The sequence below is a fragment of the Artibeus jamaicensis genome, unplaced genomic scaffold, assembly GCF_021234435.1.
Source record: "Artibeus jamaicensis isolate MK-2021 breed Jamaican fruit bat unplaced genomic scaffold, CSHL_Jam_final contig_887, whole genome shotgun sequence".
In the NCBI taxonomy this organism is placed as follows: Eukaryota; Metazoa; Chordata; class Mammalia; order Chiroptera; family Phyllostomidae; genus Artibeus; species Artibeus jamaicensis.
In genome coordinates, this window is record NW_026522003.1 from 369,339 (window position 1) to 389,998 (window position 20,660).

General features: G+C 54.6%; 3 protein-coding genes across 5 annotated transcripts; 2 read left to right on the forward strand and 1 right to left on the reverse strand.

The window, feature by feature from the left end:
* The first annotated feature begins 272 nt into the window (after positions 1–272).
* TM9SF1 (transmembrane 9 superfamily member 1) lies at positions 273–5,680 on the forward strand. 2 transcript variants are annotated; one of them, XM_037129439.2, is made up of 6 exons: positions 273–391; positions 693–1,054; positions 1,796–2,417; positions 2,697–2,882; positions 4,214–4,487; positions 5,028–5,680. In XM_037129439.2, exons 2-6 carry the CDS (start codon positions 710–712, stop codon positions 5,419–5,421), a joined length of 1,821 nt encoding a protein of 606 aa, XP_036985334.1. In that variant the 5' UTR covers positions 273–391; positions 693–709; the 3' UTR covers positions 5,422–5,680. The 2 variants fall into 2 exon arrangements, with proteins under 2 accessions (XP_036985334.1, XP_036985336.1); XM_037129441.2 differs by having other exon boundaries at positions 276–367.
* A 249-nt stretch (positions 5,681–5,929) lies between these two features.
* Positions 5,930–14,464, forward strand: IPO4 (importin 4). 2 transcript variants are annotated; one of them, XM_037129427.2, is made up of 30 exons: positions 5,930–6,098; positions 6,178–6,264; positions 6,364–6,443; positions 6,528–6,569; positions 6,994–7,123; positions 7,212–7,391; positions 7,638–7,703; positions 7,813–7,914; positions 7,997–8,080; positions 8,330–8,494; positions 8,592–8,645; positions 8,808–8,917; positions 9,211–9,319; positions 9,454–9,583; positions 9,784–9,897; positions 9,984–10,097; positions 10,342–10,462; positions 10,592–10,703; positions 10,812–10,927; positions 11,043–11,120; positions 11,198–11,255; positions 11,354–11,459; positions 11,558–11,751; positions 11,889–11,936; positions 12,328–12,453; positions 12,553–12,761; positions 12,856–12,988; positions 13,066–13,170; positions 13,913–13,982; positions 14,109–14,464. In XM_037129427.2, the coding sequence occupies exons 1-30, from the start codon at positions 6,030–6,032 to the stop codon at positions 14,237–14,239; spliced, it is 3,243 nt and encodes a 1,080-aa protein (XP_036985322.2). In that variant the 5' UTR covers positions 5,930–6,029; the 3' UTR covers positions 14,240–14,464. The 2 variants fall into 2 exon arrangements, with proteins under 2 accessions (XP_036985322.2, XP_053510861.1); XM_053654886.1 differs by lacking the exon at positions 13,066–13,170.
* Positions 14,428–20,442, reverse strand: REC8 (REC8 meiotic recombination protein). Its single transcript, XM_053654892.1, is given in 18 exon segments — positions 14,428–14,672; positions 14,761–14,867; positions 14,941–15,072; positions 15,203–15,269; positions 15,515–15,563; positions 15,752–15,915; positions 16,027–16,093; positions 16,425–16,559; positions 16,897–17,215; positions 17,297–17,369; positions 17,501–17,588; positions 17,827–17,906; positions 18,263–18,347; positions 19,294–19,414; positions 19,521–19,596; positions 19,686–19,828; positions 19,948–20,016; positions 20,117–20,442. Coding segments are annotated over 18 exon segments (1,923 nt in total). The 5' UTR covers positions 20,173–20,442; the 3' UTR covers positions 14,428–14,580.
* Positions 20,443–20,660: the final 218 nt, after the last annotated feature.

Here is a 20,660-nt window from a genome sequence, read left to right on the forward strand (position 1 = left end):
GGGCGGAAGTGGTAAGACTGACGTGGCCTGGGCAGCTCTCCCGATTGCCGGGAGGTCTCCCGGCGGGAAAGGGGCTCGCTGAGCCTTGTGTGGGCTCCGGAGCTGGACTGGGCCTCCAGCTGTACAAAGCTCATAGGCGTCCACTTCACTGAACCGAGCGCAGGGATCCCTCGTGGTGTAACTTCAGTTTCTACAATCAGGCACAGCGGCGGCCCACCCCATGGAGGTCGGTCGTCAGGTCCTCAACAGGCCGCCGCCAGCGCGCCGCTCTGGGGGAGACCCCAGCTGGAGCCCAAGGGCAGCTCCGGGGCTGCAGAGGCCTCTGGCGCTGCCTCCGCCAGCCCTTCCCGCACGGTTTGGACCCCAGGTCTGCAGCGGGAAGGTGCAGGAGGTGCGAAGCCGCGTGGTGTTGTCATGGCAACGGGATGAGGCGCGCGCTTGCGGGGAGGTTTGGGACAAACAGACTGAGAGCAAGGGGAACCCGGGTGGAGGCTAAGAGGAGAGGTGCAGCCCAGTCTTCGGGATACAAACGTGATGTGGTGTGGGGGTCAGGAGGTGGCTACTTGAGGGAGGGTCGGAGAGGCCAAGGGGAGAGGAATTGCAGTCATTGAGTTCAGTCAGTTCAAAAGACTTGACCTGGGGTGTTATGAGTTGATCCCTGGTTTCCGTAACCTCAGGACTCCCCCAAACAGGTTCCGCTGCCTTAAGGATGACAGTCCTAGGACACCCTCGAAGTTGGAGCTGTCAGTGGCTGCCATTCCTGACGCTGCTGCTGAGCACAGGCCATGAGCCAAGGGTGGAAGGTGTGACACACTACAAGGCTGGCGATCCTGTCATTCTATATGTCAACAAAGTGGGACCCTACCATAACCCTCAGGAGACTTACCACTACTATCAGCTTCCAGTCTGCTCTCCTGAGAAGATTCGTCACAAAAGCCTTAGCCTGGGTGAAGTGCTGGATGGTGACCGAATGGCTGAGTCTTTGTATGAGATTCGCTTTCGGGAGAATGTGGAAAGAAGAATTCTGTGCCACATGCAGCTCAGTCCTGCACAGGTCAGCCTCTCTACATTGGCTAGAACTTATTCCTCCCTCCCAGGGACTAATAACAGTGCATCATATGTATGGTTTTCAAAGAGTCTTTATGGAAACTATTTGCCTTGATTCAACTACATGTGGCAGGCAGGGCAGGTGGCATTATTTGCATTCAGTTGATGAAGAAACATACTTGCTCAAAGGTAACTTTTTCAAGACTTCATGGATAGCAAATTGCAGAGCTGATATAAGAGCCTGAGACTCCTGATTCCAAGCTTCCCTGCTGGTAATAAGCTCCCAACTCAATGCTGCATAGTTATTTCCTTCCACACTTCCCTCTTGGCCCTTAACTGGCTCCTTTACACTCTGCCTAATCTTCCCTGTCATGCTATTTTCACTAGCAAATCTTATATTAGGGCACCTTTCCTTAATCAACTTTAGACCTTCTTATACCTCTCCTTTTTCTAGGTTGTAACCCTATCAAACTTTTTTTTGAGAAACCCAACATAGTAAGTAGGGTCTAACCCAGTAGTTTTGGACAAGGAGCAGTTTTGTCTCCCAAGAGACATTTTGCACTGCTTGGAGATATTTTTGATTGTCACTATTAAGGGGTGCTACTCTAGTGAGAAGAAGCCAGGGAAGGGCCATTCCCCCAACAGTAAGTGATCTAGCCCCAAATGTCAGCAGTGCCAAAGTTGAGTAACCCTGCTCTAACCCTGTGACCAGGGAGGCCTTGTCTGATTCCTGACTTGTTCTTTGTAGGTAGAACAGCTGCGCCAGGCCATCGAGGAATTGTATTATTTTGAATTCGTGGTGGACGACTTGCCACTCCGTGGCTTTGTGGGCTACATGGAGGAGAGTGGCTTCCTGCCTCACAGCCACAAGATAGGACTCTGGACCCATCTGGACTTCCACCTGGAATTCCATGGAGATCGAATTATATTTGCCAATGTCTCAGTGCGGGATGTCAAGCCCCATAGTCTAGACGGGTTACGACCTGATGAGTTCCTAGGCCTCACCCACACCTACAGTGTGCGCTGGTCTGAGACTTCAGTGGAGCGTCGGAGTGACAGGCGCCGTGGTGATGATGGTGGTTTCTTTCCCCGAACACTGGAAATTCATTGGTTGTCCATCATCAATTCCATGGTGCTTGTATTTTTACTGGTGGGTTTTGTGGCTGTCATTCTCATGCGTGTGCTTCGGAATGACCTGGCTCGGTACAACTTGGATGAGGAGACAACCTCTGCAGGTTCTGGTGATGACTTTGACCAAGGTGACAATGGCTGGAAAATCATCCATACCGATGTCTTCCGTTTCCCTCCATACCGTGGTCTGCTCTGTGCTGTGCTTGGCGTGGGTGCCCAGTTCCTGGCCCTTGGCACTGGTGAGGTGATACAAATTAACCAGGGATTTTTCTCAAGGGTTAAATGTAAGTAGGTGATTTGTTCAGAAAAGATCTGCAGCTCTGTCCAAGGTGAGGGGCAGAACTAAGGGTGGGGTGGCTCCAGCAAGGATGTATATATTCTAATTGTGAGTTTTCTGGACAGATTGGGGGATAGTGTTTTGCTGGAGGCCTTGGGTCTGAAAGGAGGAAGCTGATTCCTCTGAAGTTGCCAGAGGAATAGATGAGACCTAATGCAGATTTCCCACTACCACCCTGCAGGCATTATTGTCATGGCGCTGCTGGGCATGTTCAATGTGCACCGTCACGGGGCCATTAACTCGGCAGCCATCTTGTTGTATGCCCTGACCTGCTGCATCTCTGGCTATGTGTCCAGCCACTTCTACCGGCAGATCGGAGGCGAGCGTTGGGTGTGGAACATCATTCTTACCACCAGTCTCTTCTCTGGTGAGAACCGGCCTTTCCATGGTGGGCGCGTCATAGAACCTGGGATAGAGTCAGAGTGAGGCTTCAAGGGAATGAAAATCGGCAAAGGAAACAGTAAGAAAACCATTCAAAAGATAAGAATGCATTTATTTTGCATAGTTAAAAATTATTAAGCCCTTAAAGTGTACTAGGCAGCATAGTTAGTGCTCAACATGCCTTCATCTCATTTGATCCTTATAACAACAATATGAAGTAGGTGAGATTGTCCCCATTTTACAGATGAAGTGGAATTTTAGACTAGTTAAGTAACTTGCCCAAGATTACATCCTCCTAAAAAGTAGTGAGCCAGGCTTTAGACCCAGGCAGTTCGACTCTAGAGCCTGTATTCTCAACCATTACACTGAAATAACACTCAGGTTTATTTTTAGGTATTCCCCTTGCCCTTTTCTTTTTAGTTTTCTTGTTTTTGAAGTGGGCTACTCCACTTTAGCCTTTAAGCTGGCTTGTCCTTTCAAAGGCAGTAGTAGTTGCCATTCTAAACATTTCATGTTCCAAAGCTAAGGGTCTGATTTATATTCCATCACATTTAAGGTTGAACTGAGGTTTTCTGAAAACAGGACCTAATCCAAAGGAATGTTTTATGCTAGGAATCATTGATACCTCAGCAGGTCAGGCCCTTGGAGGCAGGTGGATTTCTGTCAGTCTTAGGTCTTATGTAAAGCTGCTTTCTTTTTTTTCCCCAAAAGATTTTATTTACTTATTTTTAGAGAAAGGGGAAGGGAGGGAGGAAGAGAGTGAGAGAAACATCAGTGTGTGGTTGCCTCTCATGTGCCTCCATCCAGGGACCTGGCCTGCAACCCAGGCACGTGCCCTAACTGGGAATCGAACCAGCGACCCTTTGGTTCTCAGGCTGGTGCTCAATCCACTGAGCCACACCAGACAAGGGTGTAAAGCTAATGGATAGGGGAGGGGTATCAGTAAGATAAGGAATAAGAAGTGGGGTGTGTACCCTGGCTGGTGTAGCTCAGTGGATGGAGCATGGGCCTGTGAAGCGACGGGTCACTGGTTCGATTCCCAGTCAGGGTGTATGCCTGAGTGGCAGGCCAGGTCCCCAGTAGGGGACACATGGGAGGCAACCACACATTGATGTTTCTCTCACACTCTTTCCCCCTTCCATCCAATCTAAAAATAAATAAATAAAATATTTAAAAGAAGTGGGATGTGAAAGGCTGGCACCTACCTGGGAGCAGGATTTTTTCACCCCTCTCCCCTTTAGACCTAGTCCGAGTGGGTGCCCCAGGGGCATAGTGCCTCGTGCTGACCCTCCTTCCTCTCGGGGCCCATCCTTGCAGTGCCTTTCTTCCTGACGTGGAGTGTGGTGAACTCAGTACACTGGGCCAACGGTTCGACTCAGGCTCTACCAGCCACCACCATCCTGCTGCTTTTGACTGTTTGGCTGCTGGTGGGCTTTCCTCTCACTGTCATTGGAGGTATCTTCGGGAAGAACAATGCTAGCCCCTTCGATGCACCTTGTCGCACCAAGAATATTGCTCGGGAAATCCCACCTCAACCATGGTACAAGTCTACTCTCATCCACATGACTGTTGGAGGCTTCCTGCCTTTCAGGTATCCTCCCTTTATCCTGCGGCCCTTGTCACTCTCAGTTCCTGCCCTCGGTTTTTCCTTTCCCCACTCACCCTATGCACCTTAACCTAGTGTCAGTGACAACCTCTGGTTCAGCCCTACCATTAAGAGATCACTAAATGATTCCTCCTTTCTCTAAGCAGGACTAAGCTCGAAACAATTCAAATGTGAGGTGTCTCACTTGTAGAGGCATTGCTCCTTTCACCATCTTCCTGGTTTATGACTTGAGTGTCTATAAATGCCATGTGAGGAAAAGCCTATTTGATTATTTGATCAATTTGTTGAGTACCTCTTAGTGGCAGGCAGATAATACAATGGAAAAGAAAACAGACAAGATCCCTATTCTCAACTTATTGAAGATGTTCTGAGAATGAAATCAGCTAATCATAGGCAAAAGAAACCCCGACAGGCCAGGAACTCCAGGACAGGGAGTGGACTGGACCCACGCACCACACTGACCCAGTAGCCGGAGGGGTGCTTGCAGTGCACAGCCCTTTAATGCAGTGTCTCTTCTCTTCACAGTGCCATCTCTGTGGAGCTGTATTACATCTTTGCCACTGTGTGGGGTCGGGAGCAGTACACTTTGTATGGCATCCTCTTCTTCGTCTTCGCCATCCTGCTGAGTGTGGGAGCTTGCATCTCCATCGCACTCACCTACTTCCAGTTGTCAGGGGAGGATTACCGCTGGTGGTGGCGATCTGTGCTGAGTGTTGGCTCCACTGGACTCTTCATCTTCCTCTACTCAGTTTTCTACTATGCCCGGCGCTCCAACATGTCAGGGCCGGTACAGACGGTGGAATTCTTTGGCTACTCCTTACTTACTGGTTATATCTTCTTCCTCATGCTGGGCACCATCTCCTTTTTTTCTTCCCTAAAGTTCATCCGTTATATCTATGTTAACCTCAAAATGGACTGAGTTTTGGGTGGCAAAACTACTGCTCTTCTCTCCCTTTATTCACGCTCCATTTCTTACCAACATCTCTTCTGATTGACTGAATTGTGTGATGGCATTGTTGCCTTCCCCCTTGCCCTTTGGGACTCCCTTCCCCAGGGAAGTTCCGGAAATTATTAATATTATATAAGAAGTATATATTTGAACTTTTTAAGTTGCCTTTAGTTTTGGTCCTGATTTTTCTTTTTACAATTATCTAAATAAAACTTATTAAGAAAAAGGATCCTGTAGTTGGAGGGTTTGGTCTGGATACAGGAACTCGAGCCCTGCTGTTGCACACAGTGTCCCTTAGGAAGCCGGGTCAGCCGCAAAATAAACGGAACCCGAGTTCTCCACAGAGCCTGGGAACTCAGCTGGAGGAACCTACCTCGCCAGGGAGCAGTTTCCGCGGCTAAGCCGCGCTCAGTCCAACGGAAGGCAAGGAACTGGAGCTCTGTGCAGGAAGTGAGTTGAATCACCCTGGCGACGGCAGGGTCGCGGAGCAACGCCCTTTCCGCCGGAAGTGGATTTCAGAGCTTCCACGTGCTGTCCCTCCCACCTCCCGGCCAAGTAGCGGTGGCTCGGCCGCTGCCATGGAGCCCGCGGGCCTGGAACTGATCCTGCGGGAGCTGCTGATGCCGGACACCGAGCGCATCCGCCGGGTATGGGGCAGACGAGGCCGAACAGGGGCAAGCGGGAGGTTTCGGGAAAAGCCCGACTCTAACTCCCGGCATCCCCCAGGCCACCGAGCAGCTCCGGACCGTTCTTCGGGACCCCGCCGCCCTGTCCGAGCTCTGCAACCTGTTGGCCTCCGCGGCTGATCCTCAGGTGAAGCTCCTGCCCCTTCCCGCTGAGCTTCCCACAGTACGCCACTGGTGAAGCCCCCGCTCTTGCCCGGACCTTCACACGCCTGCTTCCTGGCCCTAGATCCGCCAGTTCGCAGCCGTGCTGACCCGCAGACGATTGAGCACCCGCTGGCGACGGCTGTCAGCGGATCACCGGGAGAGGTAGGCAGGGCCGGGGGCGGGGTGGGGCGGGGCCAGGATGAGATGGGCAGGCAGAGAACCAAACGCCTGCCACCTGTGTTCCAGCATCAAGTCCCTGGTTCTGACGACCCTCCAGAGAGAGACAGAGTAAGTGCCCACCCATCTCCTCTCGGATCCTGACTAATTCCAGTCTGATACCCACTCTGGGTTTCTGCCTTCTCTTCCATCTCCAAGCTGGGAGTTGGGGGCAGGGACTTCAGTTTTAGACCAAGGGTAGGGCAAAGATTCTAAAGCTGTGTTAAGACTAAAGTTCTTGAAAGTGGGTTGTAATGTTCTGCCAGAAAAATGAAACTGAAATTCAGTCTGAATGAGGTCAAGCTCACCAGATTATACACCCATCGTGCTATTGACTTCCCTTTGAGCCTCTATCTTATGTGTCCCAACTTGGCAAAGACCTTGTTCCACCACCTGGAAGTTTCTCTCCTGACCACCTGATGAAGGCAGGGCCATCATATGCAGGGGAGGGTACTGGAAGGTGATTGGGGGTCGGGGGAATCTCTGGTGTTTGCAGGCACACTGTGAGCCTTAGCCTGGCCCAGCTCTCAGCCACTATTTTTCGGAAGGAAGGCCTGGAGGCCTGGCCTCAGCTGATGCAGCTTCTTCAGCACAGTACCCACAGCCCCCACATCCCTGAGAGAGAGGTACTGTTACATGGGTGGTAGGAGGGAGGGACAGAGAGGCTGGATAGACCGTGTAAGCTTTTCCCTCTTGTCCCCTGCTCCTGGACAGATGGGGCTTTTGCTGCTAAGTGTAGTGGTGACCTCCCGGCCTGAGGCCTTCCAACCCCACCACCGGGAACTTCTTCGGCTTTTGAATGAGACCCTTGGTGAGGTGGGGTCTCCTGGGCTTCTCTTCTATTCTCTGCGCACTCTGACCACCATGGCCCCTTACCTCCGCACTGATGACGTGGTGAGATGTGGGCCCTCACTTTCCCTGGCTTAGTATCCTTGGGCTTTTAGGTCCTTACCCCTGCAGGATACAGAGCTACTTTAGACTCTTTCTCTGCCTGTTGGCCTTTCTAACAGTTGAGAAGGGAGAGTGTGGGTGGCTGTGGCTGGACTCCTGCGTCTAGGCTTCAAGGAAGTTGCCATCTTCTGCGGCCTACGAATAGGCTGCATTATGCTTTCTTGATTCAACTCATCCTTTGTTGTCTAGCCTCTGGCACGGATGTTGGTGCCCAAGCTCATCATGGCCGTGCAGACTCTGATCTCTGTAGACGAGGTGAGGACGTTTGGGCAGGAGCTCTGTTGGAAGGAGGGTATAGGAGCATCCAGTCTGATCCACTGAATAAGAGGATGGTAACCCTGTGACTTGTCTGTCTGTCTGGCAGGCAAAGGCTTGTGAGGCCATGGAGGCCTTGGATGAATTGCTGGAGTCAGAGGTGCCTGTCATCACCTCCCACCTCTCTGAGACCCTCACATTTTGCCTGGGGGTGAGCCAGGGGTGGGCACAGCCCCTGCTGTTTTTTCTGTATTTTTCTTCCCTGTTTCTGATTCACGTTAGTCTCTGGGCAGGTGGCTAGAAACACAGCTCTGGGTGATGCAGTGCGTGTACGAATTCTCTGCTGCCTCACTTTTTTGGTCAAAGTCAAGAGCAAGGTGAGTGTCCTCTGACACACCCAACCCCCCCGCCACCCCTCATCTCACACCTGGGGCTTTTTGACAATCTTGGAATATTCAAAGTACCATAACTAAGATGTTTAAGACTTGTCCTGGCCTCACCCTGATTCCTGGTTGAGAGGTGAAACTCCTGCTGGAGCCCTTTGTGGCCTGAAAGGCTGGGATTTTTAATATGAGTCCATCTTGGAAGCAGATTGTCAGGGACACTTTTCCACCCTTCCTCTCAAGGCCTTACTAAAGAATCGTCTCCTGCCCCCCTTGCTGCACACCCTTTTCCCCATTATTGCTGCTGAGCCGCCTTTGGGCCAGCTGGATCCAGAGGACCAGGATTCAGAGGAGGAAGACCTGGAGATTGGGCTGGTGGGAGAGACACCCAAGCACTTTGCTGTACAGGTGCAGTGTGGGACAAGGGTGGGGTGGGGCATTAGGTGGCTATAGGAGGTTGGGGGACAGAGTTGGAGTCCAACAAAGTTTCCCTGTCATTTTTTAGGTTGTGGACATGCTGGCACTACATTTGCCCCCTGAGAAGCTCTTTACGCCACTAGTAAGTACCTCCGTCCTTCTAGTGCCCATTGGCCCTACCCCCAGGTGTGCCTAGTCCCCTGAGCAGAAGCTATATGAGCCCTGGTGAGTGTGGAGGGCCTGTTGCCACAAGAGCGGGCAGGCTTGTGCTGGGGTTTCAGGAGAACACCCTGTGCTTCCCTAGATGCCCATGCTGGAAGAGGCCTTGAGGAGCGCAAGCCCCTACCAGCGCAAGGCTGGCCTCCTTGTGCTGGCTGTGCTGTCCGACGGAGCTAGCGACCACATCAGGCAGAGGTGTTTATTCCTGTCCCGCAGGGAGGGTGAACCATGGCATGAGGACCACGTGACCTACAGCAGTCCTGATCTGTGCTTGTCGTTCGTACCTAATTACTGATAGTGTTTACCTTCTAATCTCAGGAGCATTTTGATTTGAAAGATAAATGAAAGGCAGTCCCAGCTGTAGGGACCAGGGGGTGGTACCTATCATCCGGTGACAGAGAAAGTCCGGGGGGAACAGGAGAACAGTCCAGCCCAGGGCTCTCAGTTCCTGCCCCTCAGACTATGTTGTCTTGCCCTGCCTCATCCAGACTGCTGACCCCGCTACTGCAGATTGTGTGCAAGGGTCTGGAGGACCCGTCACAAGTTGTGCGCAATGCTGCGCTCTTTGCCCTGGGCCAGTTCTCAGAGAACCTACAGGTCAGTGGCGCTGAATGTGGGTAGCCACCGGTTCCAAGGACCAGATCCATGTCCTCAGGAACCCCTGTTGCCTCGGGAGCACTGAGCTGTGTGCCTTGCGGTAGAGCTGACTCAAGATCCACTCTCTCCCACAGCCTCATATCAGCAGCTATTCAGGGGAGGTGATGCCACTGCTCCTTGCCTACTTGAAGTCAGTGCCTCCCAGGCACACACAGCACCTAGCCAAGGCCTGCTATGCCCTGGAGAATTTCGTGGAGAACCTAGGTAGTAAAGGCAGTTGAGGGTGCAAGGGAGGGCACAAAGCTGTAGCTTTGGCTGCAACTTTTGAACCACTGCCTGTGGTCGGGAGGAGGGTGTGGTGGGGCCACAAGAAGCATCATGCCTCCGTCAGCCTGGAGACATGTGGTGGACCCTTAGAATGTAGAGACCTGGGTTGCTGGTTAGACGGGCACCCTTTCCCACAGGACCTAAAGTGCAGCCCTACCTTCCGGAGCTTATGGAGTGTATGCTGCAACCTCTGAGGAATCCCAGCAGTCCCCAGGCCAAAGAGCTGGCTGTGAGCGCCCTGGGGGCCATTGGTGAGGAGAAAGGGGCAGGAGGCAGGGCATGGGGTTCACCCAGAAAGCCTAGTACCCATCTACCCACAGTTGGTTCTGTCCTGCAGCCACAGCTGCCCAGGCCTCCCTGCTGCCCTACTTTCCTGCCATCATGGAGCACCTGCGGGAGTTCCTGGTGGCAGGCCATGAGGACCTTCAGCCTGTGCGGATCCAGAGCCTGGGTAAGGAAGGGGCTCCCAGGCAGGGTTCCCAGTGCCAGGGAAGGGCTGGTGCTCACCTGGCGTTCACAGAGACCTTCCCCAGGGCGGCGCAGGTGTCTTCCTTCTCACCAAAGAACGTGTTCCCACTGCACCTAGGAGTAGGTGGGGTTTCTCCAGCTGCCACCTTTGGTCCCCAGGTCTTGGCCCTGCATTCTTCTGGCCCAGTTCCACTTCCCAGTGCTGACCGGAGTCTTTGCCCCCACAGAGACACTGGGGGTGCTGGCACGAGCAGTGGGGGAGCCCATGAGGCCCCTGGCTGAGGAATGCTGCCAGCTGGGGCTGGGCTTGTGCAACCAGGTAGACGACCCTGACTTGCGGCGCTGCACGTGAGTGAGCCCCCACTTCTCCCCATTCCAGCCCTCAGTCCTTGGTTCTGGACCATAGGTTTCCCTGGCTCCCCCATCCTGTCTGGCTATCATAGCCCAAACTCTACAGCTTCCATCTGCCTCCGCCAGGTACAGCCTGTTTGCAGCCTTATCGGGGCTGATGGGTGAGGCCCTGGCACCTTACCTGCCACAAATCACCACACTCATGCTGTTGTCACTGCGTTCCACCGAGGGCATTGTGGTGAGCAGAGAGGAGGTGGGCTGGGCAGTGCAGAAGGCCAGCCCTGGTGTGGGATTTATCCTCCCATCACAGCTGAGCCAGAGTCTGCACTCTGCCTCCACTGTCCAGCCTCAGTACGACGGCAGCAGCTCTTTCCTTCTGTTTGATGATGAGAGTGATGGGGAGGAAGAGGAAGAGCTCATGGATGAGGACGAGGAAGAGGAGGATGACTCAGAGATCTCAGGGTGCGGAGGGGTGCCATCATAGGCATGGTTAGAGGGACCCTAGTGGTGGACAAAGGCCCAGTGCCAGACTTGCTCTGGCTGGCGCCTGATTGCGGCTACCCCCACCTCACTCCAGGTACAGTGTGGAGAACGCCTTTTTCGATGAGAAGGAAGACACCTGCGCTGCCCTGGGGGAAATCTCTGTGAATGCCAGGTGAGCATCAGCCCTTCCCCACCTGGCACTGGGAACCCTGCCTGGGAGCTTCTTCATGGCCTTGTGTCTGTTCATAGTGTGGCCTTTCTTCCCTACATGGAGAGTGTCTTTGAAGAAGTATTCAAACTTCTGGAGGTGAGTGCATGGTCCGTGGAGTGGTGAGGTTCAAGGATCAGGGGCCCTGTGTTCACCCTGTGCAGAGGAGGCACATTCCATTCCTCTTCATCCTGCAGTGCCCGCACCTGAATGTGCGCAAGGCAGCCCACGAGGCCCTGGGTCAGTTATGCTGCGCACTGCACAAAGCCTGTCAGAGCTGTCCCTCAGAGCCCAGCACGGCTGGTGAGAAGGGCACTGGGGTGGGGCAGGTACCTCTGGGCCAGGCGGTGCATGGGAGAGGGGCAGGGCCTGACCAGGACATCAGCCAATCATGTCCCCAGCTCTGCAGGCCACCCTGGCCCAGGTGGTGCCATCCTACATGCAGGCGGTATACAGGGAGCGGGAGCGCCAAGTGGTGATGGCAGTGCTGGAGGCCCTGACAGGGGTGCTGCGCAGCTGTGGGACCCTCACACTGCAGCCCCCTGGGCGCCTGGCTGAGCTCTGCAACATGCTCAAGGCTGTGCTGCAGAGGAAGGTGAGCGGGGCAGGTGCACTGCAGGCCCCAGGTGGGGATGGTCAGAGGCTACAAGTCCAGTTCTCCCATATCCCCACCCCACGGAGAGGAGAAGGGGCAGGAGAGCCCAGGCTGAGCTGACCTACCTCTTCCTGCAGACAGCCTGTCAGGACACTGAAGAGGAGGAGGAGGAGGAGGAGGACCAGGTGAGAGCATGGATGCAAACTCCGGGACCAGGCAGTGTGTCTGGTATTCTCCACAGGGCAGGGCGGACAGTGCACTTGGGCTTGGCCTAGGCGAGCCAGGGCTGCTAATAGATCGGTAATGACTTTGAATGATACAGCCATGCTCCCACTCAGGCAGATAGGGTTCAGAGAAGGCTTCCTCAAGGTGTGGACTCAGGATGGGCTTGGATTGATAGGTGGGAGTAGGAGGGCCAGAAGAAAAAGCTGGACTACAAACAAGCCCAGCCTGAGAGGTGCCAGTCCTGTCACCAAGGGCAGGCCTCACGGGAACCTTTGGCAGTGGAGGAGCATGTTGGGAGGTGCCACAGTCACAGCTGGTGCTGGTGCTCCAGCCCCTGATCTGGCCCCACAGGCTGAATATGACGCCATGCTGCTAGAGTACGCCGGCGAGGCCATTCCTGCCCTGGCAGCCGCAGCCGGGGGAGATGTTTTTGCCCCCTTCTTTGCTGGGTTCTTGCCATTACTGCTGTGTAAGACAGTGAGTGTTCATCACCTGACTTCAAACCCCATTCCACCCAAACCCCAGCCCCCCACTCTGTCCTAGTCCCAGGCTGACTTGCACTCCTCTCCATTCCAGAAACAGGGCTGCACGGTGGCAGAGAAGTCTTTTGCGGTGGGCACACTAGCAGAGTGCATTCAGGGTCTGGGTGCTGCCTCCGCCCAGTTTGTGTCCCGTCTGCTCCCCGTGCTGCTGAGCGCCACCCGGGAGGCAGACCCCGAAGTGCGGAGCAATGCCATCTTCGGGCTGGGCGTGCTGGCCGAGCACGGGGGCCGCCCTGCCCAGGAGTATCCTCGGCTTGCAAGAGTGGCTGGGGTGGGATTGGGAAAGTGTCCCTGGGCTCAGGGATGGGAGAGTGCCTTTTCCTTTACTGTGGACCAGACACTTTTCCAAGCTAGTGGGACTCCTGCTGCCCCTGCTGGCACGGGAGCGCCATGATCGTGTCCATGACAACATCTGTGGGGCACTCGCTCGCCTACTGATGGCCAGTCCCACGAGGAAACCAGAGCCCCAGGTGAGGGATGGGGATATGAGACAGTGCTTGGAAGCTAAGGAGAGGACAGGGCAGACCAGAGCCATCTGTATGTCCAGGTTCTGGCTGCCCTGCTGCACGCTCTGCCACTAAAGGAGGACTTGGAGGAGTGGGTCACCATAGGGCGCCTCTTCAGCTTCCTGTACCAAAGCACCCCTGACCAGGTAACCTCCATGCTGGAGCTCTCGGGAGATTAATGCTCCCTTCTCAGAGACAGGCAGAGTTGGCATCAGTTATAGCTGATGCAGACTGACGGTTTAAGCTGCCCTTTGACACTTCGTACTCTGCTTTCTTACTGGTCTGCAAGGATTGGCAGCCAGGCCTATCATGTGAGAAAAAGGCCTTTCTCTCACCACATAGCATTTTTTGAAAGGGACCTCCATCCTGTCTGGCCATGTGTATCCCCCGGTCTGAACCAGAAGTCTCAGCTTTCCTAAGCTGATATCCTAGATGAGGGTTCTTTCAGGCTGTGCTTCATGGAGCCTGGGTACAGGTGTGGCCACCTCATCTACCATCAATTACAATCAAAACAGTTTTTCTATTGGGTTTGACTGCACCAAGTGGCTAGGTTTGGACTGATACCCCTGTGTTCCTCTGTTTTTCACCTTTGTCATGCACCTTTATGGTGGTGCTCCTGGGTGTCTGGGATTTTGATCTTAAGATCATGACTTCAGTCACACCTTTGGTCACAATCCCCTGTCCTCTCCCACTATGCCTAAAAAATTATCATCATGGTGTTTCAGGGGTCCTTCTCATGTTTCACAATTATTTTAGATTCATGTGAATTAGTATCAGGCTATAACAGCCCTAGTGGGAGACTCTGCCTCTCCTTGACCCCTACTACCCACCACAGTCCTAAAGGGCACAGGGCTGCTGCTGCCCAAGTCAGCCTGTCTTTTCCCACAGGTGGTAGATACAGCTCCTGAGCTCCTGCGCATCTGCAGCCTCATTCAGACTGACGACAAGATCCCACCAGGTAAAGGTGGCTGTCATGGGCTGGGCTGGGGGAGGCAAGGAGCAGTGTAGCTCAGAGGGCCTGGAGCAACTAGGGGTTGGGGGCCAGTCCTCCCTGGATCTCTCTCTCTCTCCTCACCCCACCCAGACACCAAGGCTGCATTGCTGCTGCTCCTGACATTCTTAGCCAAACAGCACACCGATAGCTTCCATTCGGCACTGGGCTCACTACCTGGAGACCAAGCTCTGGAGCTCCAGGCCATCCTGGGCCTCACCTAAACTGGGCTGCAGCCAGGCCAGAGAGAACAGCCTGACCAGGCCCCAAGACCACCACTCAGCCCGGTTCCTCCTCCTGCCTTACCAAAGATTCTGGAGACCCAGCCCTGCTTGCTTCCTATGGGGCTGCTGTCCCTGGGGCTGGATCTGTTATGCTATGGGACAATACAAATGGAGTCATGACAACATACTGTAATAAAGGCAGTTCATTTTCTGCTTTAAACAGTAGCTCTGAGAGCAGAGATAGAAATTCATGTCCAGAAAGGAGGCAGGCTGGGCCTAGTAAGGCAGGAGGTGATAGGTGGGTTAAGGTAGCTGGTTTCTTGGCAGCTCTTATACCGGATCTAACCAGAGTGGAATCGGGGCCCCGGCTGGATCAGAAGGCGCCCGTATGGCTTCTCTTGTTCCATGCGTAGGATCTGCTGGGCTGCCAACACTGTCAAGACAGGAAGAGTGGGCTGGTCAGGGGGAGTTCCTACAGTGGCCTCTGGTCTGTGTGTCCCCCTACACATGCCCGCACTCACCCAGGAGCAAGTAGAAGACTCGGGCAGCCATCCTGCGAGGGCTTAGAGGTGGCACCAGGCTGCTGAAATCCGGCTCCCTGTTGGCCTGCAGCTCCAGTGCTACTGCCCTGTAGGGGTCAAGAACCATTAGCTAAGGCCCCATGCTGGGCCCACCATGTTGAGGCACCCCCTCCCTGGTACCTGTGCACAGCCTGGAGTGAGAGCAGCTCGGGCTCCAGAGGCAGCTCCAAAGGCATCTCCATGGGCACTTCAGGGAGTTCGGGCACCACGGGCAGTGCAGGGGGCTCTGGCTGCTCCACCTCAGCCCAGGCCCTGGGGGAACGTGGGAGGCAGATAGGGAAGGGAAGTGGCAGCTGTGATGGTGACCAGGGACATACACATCCTAGCCACTGCCCCACCTGGCCAGGGCTGCTGCCTGAGCTCACCCAGGCTGATTGCTTACCACCGCTCTTCTGGGGGAATGAGGCTGATCTGGGTCTTCTCTTCCTCAGCTGCTTCTATGGAGAGCTCTGTTGGGGGAGGGGGAGGTCCTGATCCAATCTGCTTGGATCTCAGCAGTTGGGACCTATTCAGACTGGATGCCAGCGCTGGGCATTGACTTGTGACAAGCACCCAGGAGGGAGAACTGAAGAGAACTGATGTGTGCTTTCTGTGTTAAACACTCCCTCTGTCGAGCTGTCAGCAGTTGAGGTACCAGTTTCCTGGGACAGTGGTTAGGGTGGTGGTCTTTACCGCCCCTTCCTCAGAAGCTTACCTGAGGACACCATAAGGGGCCCACTGGGCTCCTGGGCCTCCCTCAGGACCTGGGAGTGAAAGAGAATGATGACATCAACATCACAGAAGCACTTGGGACGGGAGTGAAATGGTCCCCACCCTGAACCAGCCTAGGCTGTCAGACAGGACCTGATGCCATTGGCTCACACGGGCAGAAGACAGAGTGCCGGAACTCGAGGGAAATAGGTCCTTCGGGAAGGAGAGGGGCTGCAGTTACCTCGATATCACTCGGAATTTCCATCTTTCTCCTTTCCTCTTCAGCTGCTGCCTCCCTCATAGCCTCCTCTTCGGGCTCCGGGGGTGGCATTCGCCTAAGTGCTCTTGGGGGTGGCTGAGCACAGTGGGTCCAGACAGCCATCAGCTCTGGGGGTAGCCAGCCAGCTGAGTGGGGACAAGGTGGCGACAGGGACAGGGTTGAGGCATGAGGAATGCCAAGAGTGAGGAATATGGGGTTAGAGGACCCCATATGCCAACTCCCACCACTCTTCTTACAGTAAGTTGGGGTTTGGAAGAGCTCCGTGGGGCTTCTGATGGTCCTCTCTGGGGGCTGCACCATTGGCTGCGTAGGAGGGAAGGCAGAGCCCAGTTAAGAGGAAGTCACTGCACTGCCCCATCACCTCTGCAAGGCCTTGTTCCAGGCCTCTGGCCTTCCAACCCTTCCAGGCACACGCCTGTGCCTGCTGTGCTCATTGCTAAAAGTAGGACTTGTAACTGGTGCCAGTAGATGTGCTGGGCAGGGTCTCTGAAGGAGCATGGAGCATTATGTATATGCAGACCCCCCCAGGGCATGCACTTAGGGGATGTTCCCAGTGCCTCCCCAGTTTACAAGGCCTAGTATATACCTGCTCTGGGCCCTCCCTGTCTCCCTGCAAAGCCTGGGCTGTACTTACACACTCCCAGCAGTGAGCTCTGGTTTGCAGTTGTTTCTGGAAATCCTCCCGGGAGATCTGAGTCTCCTTGTCCCAGAACAGTAACTGGCGGCGGCGACCACGACGGCGAACAGGTGGAACAGCTGGGGGCCTCCTCTGTTGAGTGAGGAGGGGAGGTGGGGGCAAGGCTACCAGTTACTCCTTTTCCTGACATCCTGAGGGACTGCAAACAGGCCCTGCATTGTCACCACAGAGGAAAGGGCTTGGACAGGCCCTCCAGGAGCATGTGCAGCTCCTACCCTGTAGGGGCATACTCCTACCCCTGCAGGGGCATACCCATCTGGAAGTTCAGCTGGTTAAATGGTAGTATGGGCAGGGGCACCTTTTACTAATTTGCACGAAGGCTTGTGTAGGCTAGCAGTGGCCTGGGGCTTGGGGAAGTTTAATATGGGTGAGGAGAGTGAAGAGAAGGCTTGGAGGGGCTACTACTCACCTCTGGGCTGGGTGGGGCTGGGAGACGCAGCTCCTCCGGGAGTGGGGGTGTCACCTCTGCAATAACACACTTAGGTCCTGCCGCCGCCTCACACCCTCCACCCTCAGAGCCACCCAGAGCAAGAAGATAGAGGGGGTTCTGTCTTTAGCATGTGGGTATACAGGGCCCTTGTCTGCAGCAGCTGTGCAGATGCCCCCAGGAAGGATCCAGGCATGGGGGCTCCTCACCAGCAAGTGGGACCTCAGGCTCCCAGACTGCTGGCTTCTCCTCCTCTGGGGCCAGGACTGGGCCTGGGAGTAGCTCTGCTACTCCTTCCACCCTAAGGGAAAATGAGCAAGAAAGATGAGACCACTTATTCCAGCACCAACCCCCTACTTGACTCAGCAGTTCCTGTCCTTACTGTGGAAGAGCTGGAGGTGACAGTGAGGGAACTGCAATTTCCATTTCTGGGGCCCGGGGTTCTTCCCTGGACACTGCAGAGAGAGAGGATCAGGGTTCAGCGCACGGAAGAAAAGAGATGAAGAGCAGCCCAAGCCCAGACTGCCCATGCCCGGGGCCTGACTGTCCAGCGACAGGCAGGCCCCATACTGCCGGACAGGCCTGCCTTTTTCCTCCAACAAGATAGCTTCATCTGGCTCAGCAATGAGCAGGTCCAGGTCTCGACGGCTAATCTCTGGGAGGTCTGGTTCACCCTGTTGTAAGACGAAGGACAAGGAGAGGGGACTCCTTCCATTTCCGAAAAAACGAAGTGGATCCAGGAGAATGAGTCTGAGAAGCACGCCCCAGGGCCAGGCCAAGGAAGCCCAGTGGGTGCTCAAGTGCCAGAGGCAGGGAGAGGGGAAATGGAGACAGAGAAGGCAGAGTAGATACAAGGGGGCCTGGGCTGTCAGCAGCAGGACTCCCGCCTCAGTCTATGCGGGGACAACTCACTTCAATTGGCAGCATGCGTATGGGCTCTGCCTCCTGGAGTGTGATGGCCTCTGGAGGCAGGACAGTGACCGGGATCCTGTCTGAAGGGGCAGGGAAGTCATACCAGCCCCTCCATCTCTTTTCAAGTTCCCACACCCACATGAAGCAAAAGCATGGATTTTGGAGTCCAGTCAATCTGGGTTCCAGTCAGGCTCAGGCCAGTCGCTAGCCATTTGACCCTGGATATGCTGCTTAACCACTACGGACTTCACTTTTCTCCCCTGTGAGATGGGGATGGGGGTTCTGATCTCACAGGACTCTTTCAAGGCAGTGATGAGGTTACACACATAAAGTGCCCCTCACAGGGCCTGGCTCCTAAGAGCAGCTCAAAGCTGGTTATTTCTTCAGCTGTCAGAGCTTCCTATGCCTCTCGCCAGAAGGAAGGGCCTCTGCTCACCCGGCTTCTCTGGCTCTGTAGGGACTTCAGGAGGGATCTTCTCAGGAACTCTCTCTGGGGTCACAGTCTCCAAAAGGTGCCGAATCTTTGGGGACAAAAATAGGTTTCAGCTTCAGTCCCTTGCTTTCCCACTTTGCAGTCTTGCACAATGGACTCTAATACCCCTTATGCCTAATTCTGGTATTAGCATGCAGTGAACTCACTTGCCATCGGGTCTCCCATTCCTGCCCTCATAGACCCCATCACCCCAACACACCAGTTATGTAACCTTTGACAACTTGTGCAAGAAGCTCTGCATCCATGTGTCAAGTGTTGAGGGAAAAGAAAGGATTCTTGATCTTAAGGAGCGTTTGGTTTAGTGAGGAGACAAGTTTGTATATGACCCTAGCAAGTGTCAACACACAGGCTAAAACAAAGCCCTGTGTGCTGAGATCCAGAACAATATTTGGTTTTGGCCAGGAGTGGGATAGAAACTTCATGGAAAAGGGTAGCATTTGAGTGAAGTCTGTAAGGATATGTAGAATCTGACTAGTAAAGAACAAGGGGTGACCTAATGGGCTGATCAAGCAAAGAACTGAATGTGGCATCTTTGGGACCAGGGGTTAGACTGGTGTGTTCGAGATTCCTAAATGTTAGTATTCTGTTTGCAGTGGGGAGCTGCTGGAGGTGTCTTTGAAGGAAGGGAATAACATAGTGTCTACGTTGCATAGGTGTCAGGAATGGATGGAGAAGGACATGGGTAGGAAAACCTAGTGCTGAGGATAGATATTGAGGGCCTGGATTAGAGCCTTGGAACAGAGTGGAGATGAGTGGGGACAAGAAGAGCCTCTAGGCTGGTCTGGAGTAAGTAAATGGAGCAGGTTTGTTTGGATTGGTCCATCATAACAGTCCTGCAGCACTGACTCTTGTGGGACAGATCTGTGGCAGCTCCCTGCCCTCACCCCAGTGTCAGACTGGTGCAGGAATAGCACTCCCTTCTGTACTGTCAGCCCATCAATCAGTCTGAGGTGTCCCGGAGGAATGAGCCCCACCTGAGGTATGTGGAAGGGGCTGGGAAGTCTGGGATCCACAGACATCATCCCAAAAAAGGGGTCTGGAGCATCTTCCAGGATCTCCATCATGTCCAGGCGGTTAGGAAGCAACAGGCTGGGTCTGAGAAAGAATGTGGCTGTCAAGGTCTGAGGCTGAGATGAGCAGACACCAAGCAGGGAGGTTCCCCAGCAAAGGCTGGGTGGTCCAGGCCCAGGGGGACACTCACAGGTCAGTGTCCACCATATCTATGCGGATCTGCAACTGGGCACGATGCAGGCGCTCCAAGATGTGCTGAATGTCCTCTGTGGGCAGAGAGTACAAAATGGGGAGAGCCAGCCTAGCCGAGGGTCACCCAGCTCTGCCCCACCTCGCAGAGCCTTCTCAGTCTTACCTACGAGGTACTGGCATTGTTGTGAGTAGACCCGGATCACGCCGATCTGGAGCTGGGCTGAGAGATAGAGAGAGAAGCGGGGGCGCGGCAGACCGGGCTGCGGGGGTTCCACTTGTACCAGCACGTAACTGAGGATTTCCTCACTAGGAGAACAATGTGCCCCAATCACCACCAAGCCTGCGCGGAGAGCCAGCCCCACAACCTTGCCTCCCTAATCCACCCCTAACCTACACCAGCCCCAGGTTCATTTTCTGGGCCTTACCAGGTCTTCACCACATTCACCTTCAGGTATTCACGCTTCACCAACCGGCTGCCACGAGTTGCTGCCAGCCTGGACGGGGTGCGAGTGGGGGATGGGGGCGGGGAGCTGTCAGGCGGGGATCTTGGGGCACCCCTCCCAGCTCACCCACCCTGGCCCAGCCAGCTTTTACCAAATGGTGGCAAAGCAGCCGGTGTGGCGCTGAAGCACATTGGGATAGTAGAACATCGTCCCTCCAAGGTTTCACCCTCTCGTCGTCTACCACTCCTGTGTTCGGATATCAATCCGAATTCTTTAGGACACCAGATGCACTGGCACCGGCACCGCTGGAGAGAAGTAAGGATTTGGACAGGTGGGGCAGCGGATGGACCCAGAATGGATCCAGAGCAAATAAACGAGCAGATAAACATGTGGCGGATAAATGATTTAGGGGACAAGTAAGGCGTCAGTCCTTGAAGGGTTCTCACACCATGTCGGTGCTTCGAACTTACGGGAGCAGGTTGGAGATGCAGAGCTCCTGAGGAGAGTACTGGTGGTGGTCCAGACCAGGCCCCGATCGTGAAGGCCCTGCGCAAAGATGTCTGGCTCTGGGCCTTTGCTCTCAGCTTGAGCAGCGACAGTCTCACCCAGTCGCCCCCTTGCGGGCCTAGATCCCGCCGCGGGGAGCATGCACTTGGGTACTCTGTGCCCCGCTCCTCAGCAGCAGAGGGTGGCCC

Excerpts from the sequence above, each read along its gene's own strand:
- TM9SF1 (XM_037129439.2), top strand. The coding sequence starts at position 710 with ATGACAGTCCTAGGACACCCTCGAAGTTGGAGCTGTCAGTGGCTGCCA. Across the intron at positions 1,055-1,795 it reads TGCAGCTCAGTCCTGCACAG|GTAGAACAGCTGCGCCAGGC; the intron begins GTCAGCCTCTCT and ends TGTTCTTTGTAG. Across the intron at positions 2,418-2,696 it reads GTTCCTGGCCCTTGGCACTG|GCATTATTGTCATGGCGCTG; the intron begins GTGAGGTGATAC and ends ACCACCCTGCAG.
- IPO4 (XM_037129427.2), top strand. The coding sequence starts at position 6,030 with ATGGAGCCCGCGGGCCTGGAACTGATCCTGCGGGAGCTGCTGATGCCG. Across the intron at positions 11,752-11,888 it reads AGGCTGTGCTGCAGAGGAAG|ACAGCCTGTCAGGACACTGA; the intron begins GTGAGCGGGGCA and ends CTCTTCCTGCAG. Across the intron at positions 12,762-12,855 it reads GGGGGCCGCCCTGCCCAGGA|ACACTTTTCCAAGCTAGTGG; the intron begins GTATCCTCGGCT and ends ACTGTGGACCAG.